Source organism: Antechinus flavipes, chromosome 1, assembly GCF_016432865.1.
Source record: "Antechinus flavipes isolate AdamAnt ecotype Samford, QLD, Australia chromosome 1, AdamAnt_v2, whole genome shotgun sequence".
NCBI classification, from domain to species: Eukaryota; Metazoa; Chordata; class Mammalia; order Dasyuromorphia; family Dasyuridae; genus Antechinus; species Antechinus flavipes.
The window spans coordinates 405,042,614-405,056,588 of NC_067398.1; the positions used below are offsets into that span (position 1 = coordinate 405,042,614).

The 13,975-nt window shown below is 34.0% G+C and overlaps 1 protein-coding gene across 1 annotated transcript in view; it reads right to left on the reverse strand.

Annotated features, from left to right (window-relative positions):
- Positions 1–13,975, reverse strand: part of RETREG1 (reticulophagy regulator 1) — a 185,163-nt gene that overhangs the window by 136,594 nt on the left and 34,594 nt on the right. Inside the window, exons 2-3 of the mRNA XM_051969868.1 lie at positions 4,419–4,525; positions 670–700 (exon numbers count right to left, since the gene is read on the reverse strand). Coding sequence (XP_051825828.1) covers positions 670–700; positions 4,419–4,525 — 138 coding nt within the window. The remainder of the gene's footprint in view (positions 1–669; positions 701–4,418; positions 4,526–13,975) is intronic.

The following is a 13,975-nucleotide window of genomic DNA, read 5'->3' on the forward strand; positions in this document are numbered from 1 at the left end:
TGGTTGCTGCCCTCAAGTAGCTTACATTCTACTGGGTAAAATTAATATAGATTTGTACAAATAACTATAGGTCTAAAACAGAGCTTTCAAAATTAATCCAAACATAGTCAGAATGTTAATACCATAATGACTACCACTCATTTCTACATTTTCCTAGTTTTCCTTACTCAAATACATTCACAGGAGAAAAACAGGAAATATTTCTTTCCCTGAATAATTTTACCCCATTCTTTCTTTAATGAATAAACAATTATCTGTTATTCTTTATTTAAATAAGAATAAATTAAAATATCACTAGGGCATTATGTTTTAAGTCATTTTGCCTTATTTGGTCTCATAAGAAAGCTGTTCTAATCAAACTAGCCAAGTTAAACAACATAGCTAATCAGGACAGATTTATTTTTCCAGGAAAATATCATGGTTTAACACCATGACTCACTTGAGTGCAACCTTCTTTTTAGAACAGTCTTCATAATCATTTGGTTCCTAAATCAACTGTGTTGTTGAAACATGCATTTTTGGACACTGCCACAGAAACTAAGTCCCTGTCACAGAGACTCTGAACTGTGTAGAGAGAAGAGATGCAGTAGAGATGTCCGTGTCCTCCCCTAAAGTCCACACTTGAAGATTAACTATCATATTAGAAATATTAAAAAGGAAATTCCCTACCTTTCACTGAGGCTCCTCCACAACTGTGCACCTGAAATAAAAAGTACAACAAAAAAATTATGTCAAGTATTTTTCTTTAACCACTTTCTCTTTTAAGTAATTTCCAAACAACTTGCAATTAAGTAATCTTCCAAACAACTTATAAAATTTAAACTTAAAAACAACTACCACCAACTAAAAATTCCAAAAATTGAAAATTTACTTCTGAGGCAAGTTTAGAACTCGAAAATAAATGAAAACTACTCAATTTGTCTAAGAAGCTGGGTAGCATTGTGGAGCTGCCTTAAAGAGTCAGGAAGTCCTATAATGAATCACTGACAATACAAGTTTTGTTATCAAGTTCCTTTCCCTGTCAAATGTTCTAATAAATTCTCTAGGATTATAAGTTATAAAAGAGTTGCTGTGTGCAACCGTGGAAGGATTTTCCACACCAGGAGTGGTTCATGTGGCTTCTCTACCCCCATATCTACTCCAACACCAGTTTAAAAGATAATAAAAAGTGTTCTATTATAAACTTGTGACATAGTACCAATTATAAGACAGACTATCTTCATTTGCTTTCTATTTCATAGTGAAAGTTCAAAATTATTTTAGAAAAATTTAATTTTAATATTCTTACAATTAAATTTTCAGAGGTAAAACTAATATGAAAAATTACAAAATGTGGCAGAAGGGTCAGAGGAATAAAGATATACTCTTTATGCTTTAAAATATCAATTTTCTAATTATTGGTTATGAGCCAAGATATCTGATTAAAAATTAATTATTTCTTACATGTAAAGGCATGTTATTGCATTTTTATCTGACTTAGATGTTTGTTTATTTAGTTCCTACTCAAAACCAAATTCATTACAGCAGTAAGACTCGAAGGCTAAGTTGGCTAGATAGATAGTCTCTGTCAGACATTTGGACAACAAGAATATTTAGCACCACTATTCCAAGAATTAAATGGTTTCTTTCCCTCTCCTTAAGAAGCATCGATCTGAGCAATGCCGATTCCTAGTAACACAGAAGGCCTTTTAATTTGTACCTACCCTAATAAAACAGATTCTAGATTCATTTTTTGTGCTTAAGAATTTAAGAGATCTACACTATTAATCCTAGAGGAAGAGGCTCTTAGCAGATTATTTTGCTAAAATCTTCAAGTCTGCCTACGACATGAAAATCTGTGAGTATGTAGAAAAGTTAGCAAACAGACAAACTAAAGTGAAATTAGTTATTAACTCAGGAAAGGAACTGGCGATTGGTTAGGAGACTATTCCCTAAAGAGACCAAATTCAATAGGCCAATAAAATGTTGTTTATCTGTGGACAGCAGCAATCAAGAAAGATACCAAAAGTATAAAGAAAACTTCATTCAACCATTGAATAAAACCACTGTGCATTTGTACTTGCAATACTATATGCTATTAGGATCCTTGCACCCCAAGACAGACCTAACTCAGTTGAATATCAGCTAACAGGGTCAAAGGGATGGAGGGGTTACCAAATCAGGGCAGATTTTTAAAATTAGGACATATGTCTTAAAATGGAATTTAGAATAAAACACATTGTATCATGAAGATATGACTAAAAATGTATAGGTGTTTATCAAATACAAGAATACCAACTGTTAAAGATAGCCTCTATTGCTTAAAAACAAAGTAAAATCAAAGAAGGCCTACTTCATACACATAGTAAAATAATGGAATTCACTAATGTCATATGCTGGCCTATAAACTTATAAATCAGAAGATAGAAATTTCTATATAAATAGCATATAACTTTATTCTTCTTTGGTCCTTTCTCTATCACAACTTGGAACTGTTCACATTATTTTCACATTTGAAATTTGTATTGTGAGAACATAAAGAATGTGCTTAATTTGAAAAAAATCAATTATTTGCTGTCAGCAGAGAATCTGGACTATTGCCATATGTACACATATATAACAGAAGATAAAATTTAGAAATGTGACTTTTTTTTTAGAAAATTAAAACATTAACTCAATCTGAACTTCTTTAATGCTAATTCATTCCTCCATTTACATTCCCCAAGGGAATGGGGAGTAAAAACTGAATGTATAGATCCAAAAGAGATCTGAATAAATTAATGGGTGACAGATGCCTAATCTTTGAAGTTGACATCAGCTGCAGCAGCATTATAAATGCAGATGTTTATATGGCACTTTATGGTTACAAAATGATTTGCAGCCAGGGGGATTGCTGGAGCCAGCTAATATAGGCCTTTCAATGTTGCTTCTTAAATTTTCAGGGTGAGCAATTTTCACCTTAGAAAATTGGCATAAGCTACAAATTAGGGTTTGAGTTATTGTTTTGTTGATTTTTGTAGCTTAAGAAAATGATGAATAAAATAGTATCAATGCAAAGTCTTTTCAGAGAACTGGTTATGAGTAAATTTCTATTTAAAATTAATCTTCAAACAATTCTGTGAGGTAAAATAGTATAAGTATTATGCCCATTTTACAGATGCAGAAAGACGCTTTAAAAAATTAATTGACTAAGATTGTTAAGATTTAGAATTGGAGGGGATCTTAGACATCCAAATTCTTCATCATATAGATTAAGAAGAAACTGAGGGTCCAAAAAGTCATTGGTTCAAAGTCACACACCTAGGAAATGAGAAGAATTCACATTCAAATTCAAGGCCAATGTCATTTTTACTGTACCATGTTGCCTCTACACCTACGCCATCAATAGAATAGCAATGCGCTTCCATAAAGTGTCATGTCGAAGATGAAGCATGGATTCATGCAACAATCATAGATCAAACAATTTTGGAAAGGACAATAAAGATGGGAAGGACCTTAAAAATTTATCCAATTCCCTCAAGTCAGAGAGACTTGTCTAAAATTCTTGTGTAAGATCAAACAGGTGGTAAAATGGTAGGGATACAAATCTAGAGCTTCAGACCCCAAACGCAATGCTCTTTCAACTACACCAGAGATCTGTCTGAATCAATTTTATTTATTTAAATTGAGGTTGGCCACCTTACCCCAATAATTTTCCAATTTTACTACAGTGAAATAAAATATCGCATGCTAAATTCTTTCCTAATTATTCACCAAAGATATTCAATAAGACAGCTTGTGCATACATGTATCAAATATGGTTGGTTCATTTACAAATTGGCACAAAGTACAGAGAAAGTTTGAATCAAGATTTTAAAATATTAAGCTAAAATATATTTTTAAATTAGTTAAGCAGTGTCTGTTTCAATTTATTAAATCAAATTTCATTAATTTCACTTTTTAAGTTTACTATTAATACATTTTCATGAACTAGATTGTTCTTACACTCATTCTTTTGAAATTCAATAAATGACAATTTCTTCCATTAAAGGCTTAACTCTTTTGAAACTGTGATTTAAATGCTACTCCATATTTGGACAGATTTTGCTAGATCACTAGCAAAGAGAATGATGCATTAGTAAATGGGCTAGTTTTTTTTTTTTTATATGGGTAAAATATGTAATTTACACTCATTAGTAGTAGTTCATTTAGGAAAGGAAAAAGGTAACAAAAACCAACTAACCCCCTGAACTACAAAAATAATAAATATTAAGCACAGTTAACATTCTTTTTGCCAAGATCAATAATGTTTTTAATAGAGCCATCAGCCATCTGTGAAACCACAATAGGATAGAAAATAGGTATATTCTACTAATTTCATGACAGACATAGGAAGGTTAAATCTTGTAGAAAAAGTTCTTGAGAATTAAAAGATTAACTAAATTGATGAGTTTCCTTACCTTTCATTCTAGATAATACCATATCTTTTATTATCTGCAAAATTACACGTCCAAGTATCATGACTGAAATCAGGTGATACACTCTCCAGGGTGTCAGTGCAAGAAACCTAAAATATTAAAAAATGAAAAATCTATTTTAATTTCCATAAAGAATCTTAAAGTTCTTCTTTTAGTATCATCCCCAAGTCACAACATTACTATCATATGACCAGTATTATACAAAGAAAATCTTGCTTAGCTCAAAAATACAAAGCAATCCCAAATTTTGTGCTGGATTTTCTTCAGCAAAATTATAAACACAATACTAATCAAAATAATAAGCTCCCAGTAAATATTCAGTGCAGATAAGGTTATTAGCAAAAGAGTACTTAAAACCTTTATGTTTTTTACCTTTTTGACAATCTAATGAGGCCTAAAGATCCTTATTCTCAGAATAATATTTTAATAAATTTATCAAAATGCAGAGGATTAAACACTCCCATCTCAGAAAAAGAAATAGAACAAACTATCAATCAACTCCCTAAGAAAAAATCCCCAGGACCAGGTGGATTTACATGTGAATTCTATCAAACATTTAAAGAACAATTAACTCCAATGCTAAATAAACTATTTGAAAAAATAGGGATTGAAGGAGTCCTACCCAACTCCTTTTATGACACAGACATGGTACTGATACCTAAACCAGGTAGGCTGAAAACAGAGAAAGAAAATTATAGACCAATCTCCCTAATGAATATTGATGCTAAAATCTTAAATAAAATATTAGCAAAAAGATTACAGAAATCATCCCCAGGATAATACACTATGACCAAGTAGGATTTATACCAGGGATGCAGGGCTGGTTCAATATTAGGAAAACTATTAGCATAATTGACTATATCAATAACCAAACAAACAAAAAACATATGATCATCTCAATGGATGCAGAAAAAGCATTTGATAAAATCCAACAGCCATTCCTAATAAAAACACTTGAGAGCATAGGAATAAAAGGATTTTTCCTTAAAATAGTCAGGAGCATATATTTAAAACCTTCAGTAAGTATCATATGCAATGGGGAAAAACTGGAACCTTTCCCAGTAAGATCTGGAGTGAAGCAAGGTTGCCCACTATCACCATTATTATTCAATATTGTATTAGAAACACTAGCCTCTGCAATAAGAGTCGAGAAAGAGATTAAAGGAATTAGAGTAGGCAATGAGGAAACCAAACTATCATTCTTTGCAGATGATATGATGGTATATCTAGAGAACCCAGAGATTCTACTAAAAAACTATTAGAAATAATTCATAATTTTAGCAAAGTAGCAGGATACAAAATAAATCCCCATAAATCCTCAGCATTTTTATACACCACCAATAAAATCCAAGAGCAAGAGATACAAAGAGAAATTCCATTCAAAATAACTGTTGATAGCATAAAATATTTGGGACTCTACCTACCAAAGTAAAGTCAGGAATTATATGAGCAAAATTACAAAAAAATTTCCACACAAATAGAGTCAGACTTAAATAATTGGAAAAATATCAAGTGCTCTTGGATAGGCCGACCAAATATAATAAAGAAGACAATACTCCCTAAACTAATCTATTTATTTAGTGCTATACCAATCAGACTTCCAAGAAAATATTCTAATGATCTAGAAAAAATAACAACAAAATTCATATGGAACAATAAAAAGTCGAGAATCTCAAGGGAATTAATGAAAAAAAAATCAAATGAAGGTGGCCTAGCTGTACCTGATCTAAAATTATATTATAAAGCAGCAGTCACCAAAACCATTTGGTATTGGCTAAGAAATAGATTAGTTGATCAGTGGAAAAGGTTAGGTTCACAAGACAGAATAGGTAACTATAGCAATCTAGTGTTTGACAAACCCAAAGACCCTAACTTTTGGGATAAGAATTCATTATTTGATAAAAATTTCTGGGATAACTGGAAATTAGTATGGCAGAAATTAGGCAAGGACCCACTCTTAACACCATATACCAAGATAAGATCAAAATGGGTCCATGACCTAGGCATAAAGAATGAGATTATAAATAAATTAGAGGAACATAGGATAGTTTATCTCTCAGACTTGTGGAGGAGAAAGAAATTTGTGACCAAAGATGAACTAGAGACCATTACAGATCACAAAATAGAAAATTTTGATTACATCAAATTAAAAAGCCTTTGTACAAACAGAACTAATGCAAATAAGATTAAAAGGGAAGCAACAAACTGGGAAAACATCTTTACAGTTAAAGGTTCTGATAAAGGCCTCATTTCCAAAATATATAGAGAACTGACGCTAATTTATAAGAAACCAAGCCATTCTCCAATTGATAAATGGTCAAAGGATATGAACAGACAATTTTCAGAGGATGAAATTGAAACTATTACCACTCATATGAAAGAGTGTTCCAAATCACTATTGATCAGAGAAATGCAAATTAAGACAACTCTGAGATACCACTACACACCTGTCAGATTGGCTAAGATGACAGGAAAAAATAATGACGAATGTTGGAAGGGATGCGGGAAAACTGGGACACTGATGCATTGTTGGTGGAGTTGTGAACGAATCCAGCCATTCTGGAGAGCAATATGGAATTATACCCAAAAAGTTATCAAAATGTGCATACCCTTTGATCCAGCAGTGCTACTACTGGGCTTATACCTCAAAGAGATACTAAAGAAGGGAAAGGGACCTGTATGTGCCAAAATGTTTGTAGCAGCCCTGTTTGTAGTGGCTAGAAACTGGAAAATGAATGGATGCCCATCAATTGGGCAATCAATTGGAGAATGGCTGGGTAAATTGTGGTATATGAATGTTATGGAATATTATTGTTCTGTAAGGAATGATCAGCAGGATGAATACAGAGAGGCTTGGAGAGACCTACATGAACTGATGCTAAGTGAAATGAGCAGAACCAAGAGATCATTATACACTTCGACAATGATATTGTATGAGGATGTATTCTTTTTTTTTTTAATTTAATTTTTATTTAATAATTACTTTATATTGACACTCGTTTCTGTTCCGATTTTTTTTTCCCTCCCTCCCTCCCTCCGCCCCCTCCCCAGATGGCAAGCAGTCCTTTATATGTTGGATATGTTGCAGTATATCCTATATACAATATATGTTTGCAGAACTGAACAGTTCGTATGAGGATGTATTCTGATGGAAGTGGATTTCTTTGACAAAGAGACCTAACTGAGTTTCAATGGATAAATGATGGACAGAAGCAGCTACACCCAAAGAAAGAACACTGGGAAATGAATATGAACTATTTGCAGTTTTTATTTTCTTCCCGAGTTATTTTTACCTTCTGAATCCAATTCTCCCTATGCAACAAGAGAACTATTCGGTTCTGCAAACATATATTGTATCTAGGATATACTGCAACATATCTAACATATATAGGACTGCTTGCCATCTAGGGGAAGGGGTGGAGAGAGGGAGGGGAAAAATCGAAACAGAAGCAAGTGCAAGGGATAATGTTGTAAAAAATTACCCTGGCATGGATTCTGTCAATATAAAGTTATTATTAAATAAAATAAAAAAAATAAAAACCATGCCCCCCAAAAGTCACCAAAACAAATCCTCATGAACTGAAAACTTCTCAATAAATATTTGTTAGATTGCATTGCAAAAAAAATGCAGAGGATTATACTGAAAAAAGTTATCAAAGTACTTTTTAAAATAAGTTCATGGACCCCAAGTTAAGAATCCTTGGATTAGAAATACAGAGCTGCAGGGTTGATGATAGATAACAAATAATCACCACAGGTAGTATCTAACACAACCTCCCTGCCGATTAATCTTTTCTTAACCAAAGCAATCTTCAACTCTCCCTGTCTTACCAACTATTAAAACATATTTAATATAGGATTCAGGGTTGGTAAAAGCTTCAGAAATCATCTACAGAACAATCTCATTTTCCAAAGAAGGAACTTGAGGCTTTGAAAAGTTCAATTATTTGCCCAACATCATTTAGAACAGAGCTGTAATTCAAACCCAAATTTTCTAATTACAAATTAAATTTTCATTTAGCCTATCAACCACTTCCCTCTTCATAATCTGACAAATATTTATGAACTTAATTACCAAATCTGATGTCCTTTTCTCAATGCCTGATCTTGTAGACCTCTGAGTATTTTGGATAGCTAACCACTCTTCTGCCTCCTGGCAGCTCTCCACTGTCTGGGATTTTGTGATGCTGCTGTCCCTTGGGTCTCCTCCTACCTTATCTGATTTCCTCATTTTCCGTTGCTAGTTCATGATTCATATTATGCCTACCTAAGGCTCTATCCTGGGGGTGTTCTCTCTCTCTCCGTCTCTGTCTCTCTCCCTCTCTCTGTCTTGTCTCCCCCCCTTCTCCCTTCCTTCCTCCCTCTCTTTCTCATCTCTCTGTTGTCTCTGTCTCCCTTTCTTTCTCTCTTTTCTCCTCCACCTCTCTCCTGATTACCTCATCAATCCCCATGGGTTTACTTATTTCTTCAATCATGCAGCCACCACCCTAGTTCAACTCCCCACTTCAATCCTTCCTCCACATAGAGCTGACCAGGTCATTCATTTCCCTCCCCAATAAATTCCAGTAGTTCCCTATTCTAAAATCCAAGAGAAACTTCTTTATTTGGCCTGTCAAACCCTATAGAACCTGGCCTTAATTAACTCCCTTCCCACTTGTCTGCTCCCTGGCTTAACCTTGCTACTATTTGTCATACTAGGACCTCCATTACCTACCTCTAGGAAATTGTACTAGGTGTCCCTGTGCCTGATATATATATCCTCTTAACACTACTGCTTAGAAGCCCAAGTGACCTTCCAGGTTCAGCTCAGTCACCACTTTTATTGCTAAACCCAATTTCTAATGCCCTATTTCCCCACCATCCTGTATTTCTTTTATATAAAACTACATAAGTACATGTTGCTTACTCAAATGAAATGTAAACTCTTTGAAAGCAGAAAATGTTTCATTTCTTTGTCTTCTCACCTCTAGGCCCTTATTACATAGCTTTGGTAAATCACTGAATCATAACTAAGAAAGGTAGCATGAAAAAGTGCCTAGAGAGCAAATCTTAGAATCTGCAAGGTCTGTTATCAAGCCCTGACTCTGCCACGTAAGAGCTGTGTGACCTTGACAACTCCCTAAAAATAAAAATTAGAAATGAAATGGTGAACTCCTTTGGTAGAAGAAAGTCCCTACCCTGTAGACACCATAAGCATTTCAGATTTAACATGTCCAAAACAGAACCTTTCTTTTCCCCAAAGCTCACCCACTTTCTGAAAATTCTTATTACTGACAAGACCAGCAAAATTCTTCAAGTCATCCAAATTTGTGATATCAGAATCATAGTCAATTTATCATTAAAGGGTTAGGACCAGGAGAAATCTTAGAGATCATGTCCAATCCCAATTTTACAGATGAAGAAAACAAGGTCAGAGAGTCCAGGTCCAAAAAAAGATAGGATATTACATGTTTTAGAGACTAGATATATGAATAAGATATATTTTCAGGTCTTTGGAAGCTTACAAATAAAAATGTGATACTACAATAAGAAATATATATATTGAAAAATAACACTTTGGGATAGGAAAAAATAGTCTAGAGGGAAAAAATTTTAATGGGAATCAAATACATGGAGAGTGTAGATGCAACTCTCAATATGGAGATATAGGAAGTGTAATCCCAAGGAGGAAGCTTATGAAGCACATACACATTTTGCAAATGGTTTTAAATAACTAAACATGATGTTAGGAGTTTTTGTTTTTGTTTTTAAATAGGTCACATAGCCAGAACTGTAAGTGCCATCACAAATGCTTAAGTCAGCTTTAGCTATCTGTTTCATTCATTTCTAGAGGAACTCAATGACTTTCTCACAAGATACCTAGTAAGAAAGAGATCATGTGAGTCTCTCTGGACCTTCATCCTCTCTAATGCTATGGGCCCAAGAAATGGGCTTTGATTAATGGCTTTCATGTTTGTTTTCCATTCTAGGTGAAATGAGAGGAGCTTCCTCAATGCTGTGAGTTCAAAAGCTATGCAGGGGTATCTGGATGTTCCAGAATCCTAGGAGAGGATTTCAATATAGTATCAATATCTTAGGAACAATCTTCAGACGTGACTCTCAGGGATCCCAAGGCAGCAGAAAAATTCATTTGGCACTGATACTACCTTTGGACAAGAACTTAATGAAACCAATGCCATCTAGAAACTGAGTTAAATTTTAAGCCTACCTGCCAGACCAAAATAGTATAGGGGAAAGTATGATCTAAAGGAATAGAGGGAAATGTCTGCACATATTTGCCAGTATACCTTTGAAATAATTAAGCTTTGTAAAAGTTACCTGATGTTAAATGATTGAATGAAATTGTGATGTTAGCAACATCCCTAAAAATAAAGGAAATAAGCCAATGGAGGCTCAAGCTTGTGAATTGGATAAAAGACTCCTAATCTCTAATGGAAATCCTGAGGTGATGTAGCCTGCCCCATTCTGGGAGAGCATCCTGGGCATATTATGTCAAAAATGGTAGGATCATAGATTTCAAATAGAAGGGATGGTAGAGATTATCTAATTATGAACTTGGAGATTGGACTTTGGAAATTATCTATTATCAACTTCTGCCTTTTACAAATGAGAAAACTTGAAGAGCTCTGTTCAAGCTCATAGTTTGAATGAAGTGACATTGAAGCTAGATCTTAAAGATCAATATGAAATAAGAGGCAAAACTAAGCAGATGGGGAGATGAGGTGTCAGAAGAAATGGAGTACTATAGAATGAAAAGAATGAGATATATTTAAGAAATAGTGATTGATTCAATTAAACTTTGAACATATGGGAAATAAAAGAAACTAGAGGAGAGAATATTAGAAAGGTAAATGGAGACTAAGTGAATATGTTAATCTAAAACCACAAAAGTTTGTGACAGTCTTTTGAACTTAAGATTAAGGGTCCTTTAAATCTCAGATGCAGAGAGTCAATAAACTTATACTGCTTTTTTAGATCTTATTTTTCTTGATTGCACTGTCCTAACTCCGTTCCTTATAAGCTGAACACATCGATCATGCTGACCTCAGGTCTGGACATTGGCCCTGGCTCTGGTTGTTTTCAAGCTTATAGTAATATCTTCATTCCTGACTCTGGTTCTGGATTTCCTTAACCTGTGACTCCTCAGTGTATCTTGACACTGCCCGTACCATACCTAGGGGTTTTTCTATAGTCTCAACTTGGCTCCTTCTTTCTGGATTATATCCCAGACTGTCCTTTACTCCTAAGAACCAGATCTGAACTTGGACTCCTTTCTCAGCTGGGGACTGTTCCAGGAGTGGACAGCACCTCTCCCTGCTCTCAGATGCCCTCCAGTGGCCTATTTGCCACACTATTATCTCCTGGACCACATAACCCCTCATATGATACAAACAAGGGGCACCTGACTGGTTTCATTTCCCTGACTCTTGCTGATGGCATTTTTTCTTGATCTAAAGAAAGAAGGCGAAATTACTCTCTCTCTCTCCACAATAAACAGTTCCACTATAATTAGTTTTAAATAGGCCAAATGATGTTACAGGATCACTGACTCCTCAGAGACTTTTTTCTTACTATTTTTTTTCCTTTTAGGCTCACTTCTCCCATTGCTGACTGAAAATATTACCACAACTATTCATACTTATATGTATCACTTTGAAGTTTACAAAGCATTTTCTCTTCATCTTAGAACTAAAAAAAAAGGGAGGGGGGAAGAATCTTTTACTTTCTCCAAAATTAGTTATATACAATAGGGACTAACTTCTTCTGGATGATAATCTCTACTTTGGAAGGGAGGTAAAATATATATAAAAGAATTATACATGATTAACTTATATTGGATTATCTGATATCTGGGGAGAGGAGGGAAAGGGAGAGAGAAAAATGTGGAACACAAGGTCTTGTAAAGGTGAATGTTGAAAACTATCTTTGCATGTATTTTGTAAATGAAAAGCTATTTTTTAAAATAATTTTTAAAAAGAGGTTCATTAACAAAAGTTGGCCATTGCTTAAATTGTTTTAACCACAGCATTTTACAAATAACATCTACTAAGGTGCATTATTATTGCTATCTTTCAATCTTTGTCATATTCAACTCTTCATCCTCCATATGGGATTTTCCTGGCAAGGATACTAGAGTGGTTTGCATTCTCTCCTTTAGCTCATTTTATAGATGAGGAAATTCAGGCAAACGGTTAAAGTGATTTGCCCAGAATCATTCAGCTAATTAACTATCTAAAGCCATATTTGAACTCAGATGTCCCTGATTCCAGATGCAGCACTCTAGCCAGTGAACATATAGCTGTCCTACTAACATATAAGGAGGTTCTAATTTCTATCAATGGAAGCTGTATCCACAATTATTAAAGCATGGATTCTTGACATGTCAGGCACTATGCTAGGCAACAGCAATATAAAGATGTATAACAAAATCCTTGCCCTCAATGATGTTTTAAATCAAAGAACATAAGGACAAAAAATGTTTTTAAAAAATATTTTAATTTGTCCCAATTATATATCCAAACAATTTTAAAAGATTTTTTTCTAAGTTTGGAGTTCTAAATTCTATCCTTTTCTCCCTTTGTCCCCTGTTCCAAATTTTATTCTTTTCTCCTAATATGGTAAGCCATCAAATATAGGTTATACATGTGCAATCATTAAAACATCTCCAAATTAATCACTTTGTAAAAGAAGACTCAAATAAAAGAAAGAGAATGGAAGAAAGTAAAACATGGTATACTTTTTGTTCCAACAATACCAGTGCTAGATCTATATTCCAAAGATATCAAAAAAGGGGGGGAGAAGCTAATTGCACAAAAACACTTAGATCAGCTTTTTTGTAGTGATTAAGAACTGGAAATTAAAAGTTTGTCCATCAAGTAATTAGTGAATGGCTAAACAAACTGTGGTATATGACTGTGATGGTGACTTAAGAAATGACAAACAGGATGATTTCAGAAGAACCTAGAAAGATTTATATGAACTACATATAACCAGGAGAACTCTGGACATAGTAACAGTAATACTATATAAAAAAGAACTACGAATGACTCAACAATACAATCATCTAAGACAATTCTCAAAGGACTACTGATGAAGCGTACCATTTACCTCCAGAGAAAAAACTGATAGTTTAAATAATCATATTCTAACACATTACCATTAAGTACTTAACAGAGGTTAAATGGAGAGACTATAAAATTCAAAGAGTGAAGGACAGACAAAAAGACAACTTCATGGAAAAGGAGCTAGGTCTTGAAAGAAAAGAGATTTTGTGTGGGAGAAAAGTAAACATCTATTTTGGGTAAGGGTAATGGATGTATACAAATAATGAAAGGCAGGAAAAGAGAAAGTAGGGAGGGTGGTCTAATTTGGAGTGGAAAAAAAATCAGTTATATGAAAAATAAGGCCTAAAAGCAAGCTCGTGCCAGATTATTTAGAGTTGTGAATATTAAAGGATCTGTACTATATTTGATATTCAATGGTGACCACTTGATTTTTCTGAACAGGGAAGTAATATAGTCACTGTTCCTTAGGATGGT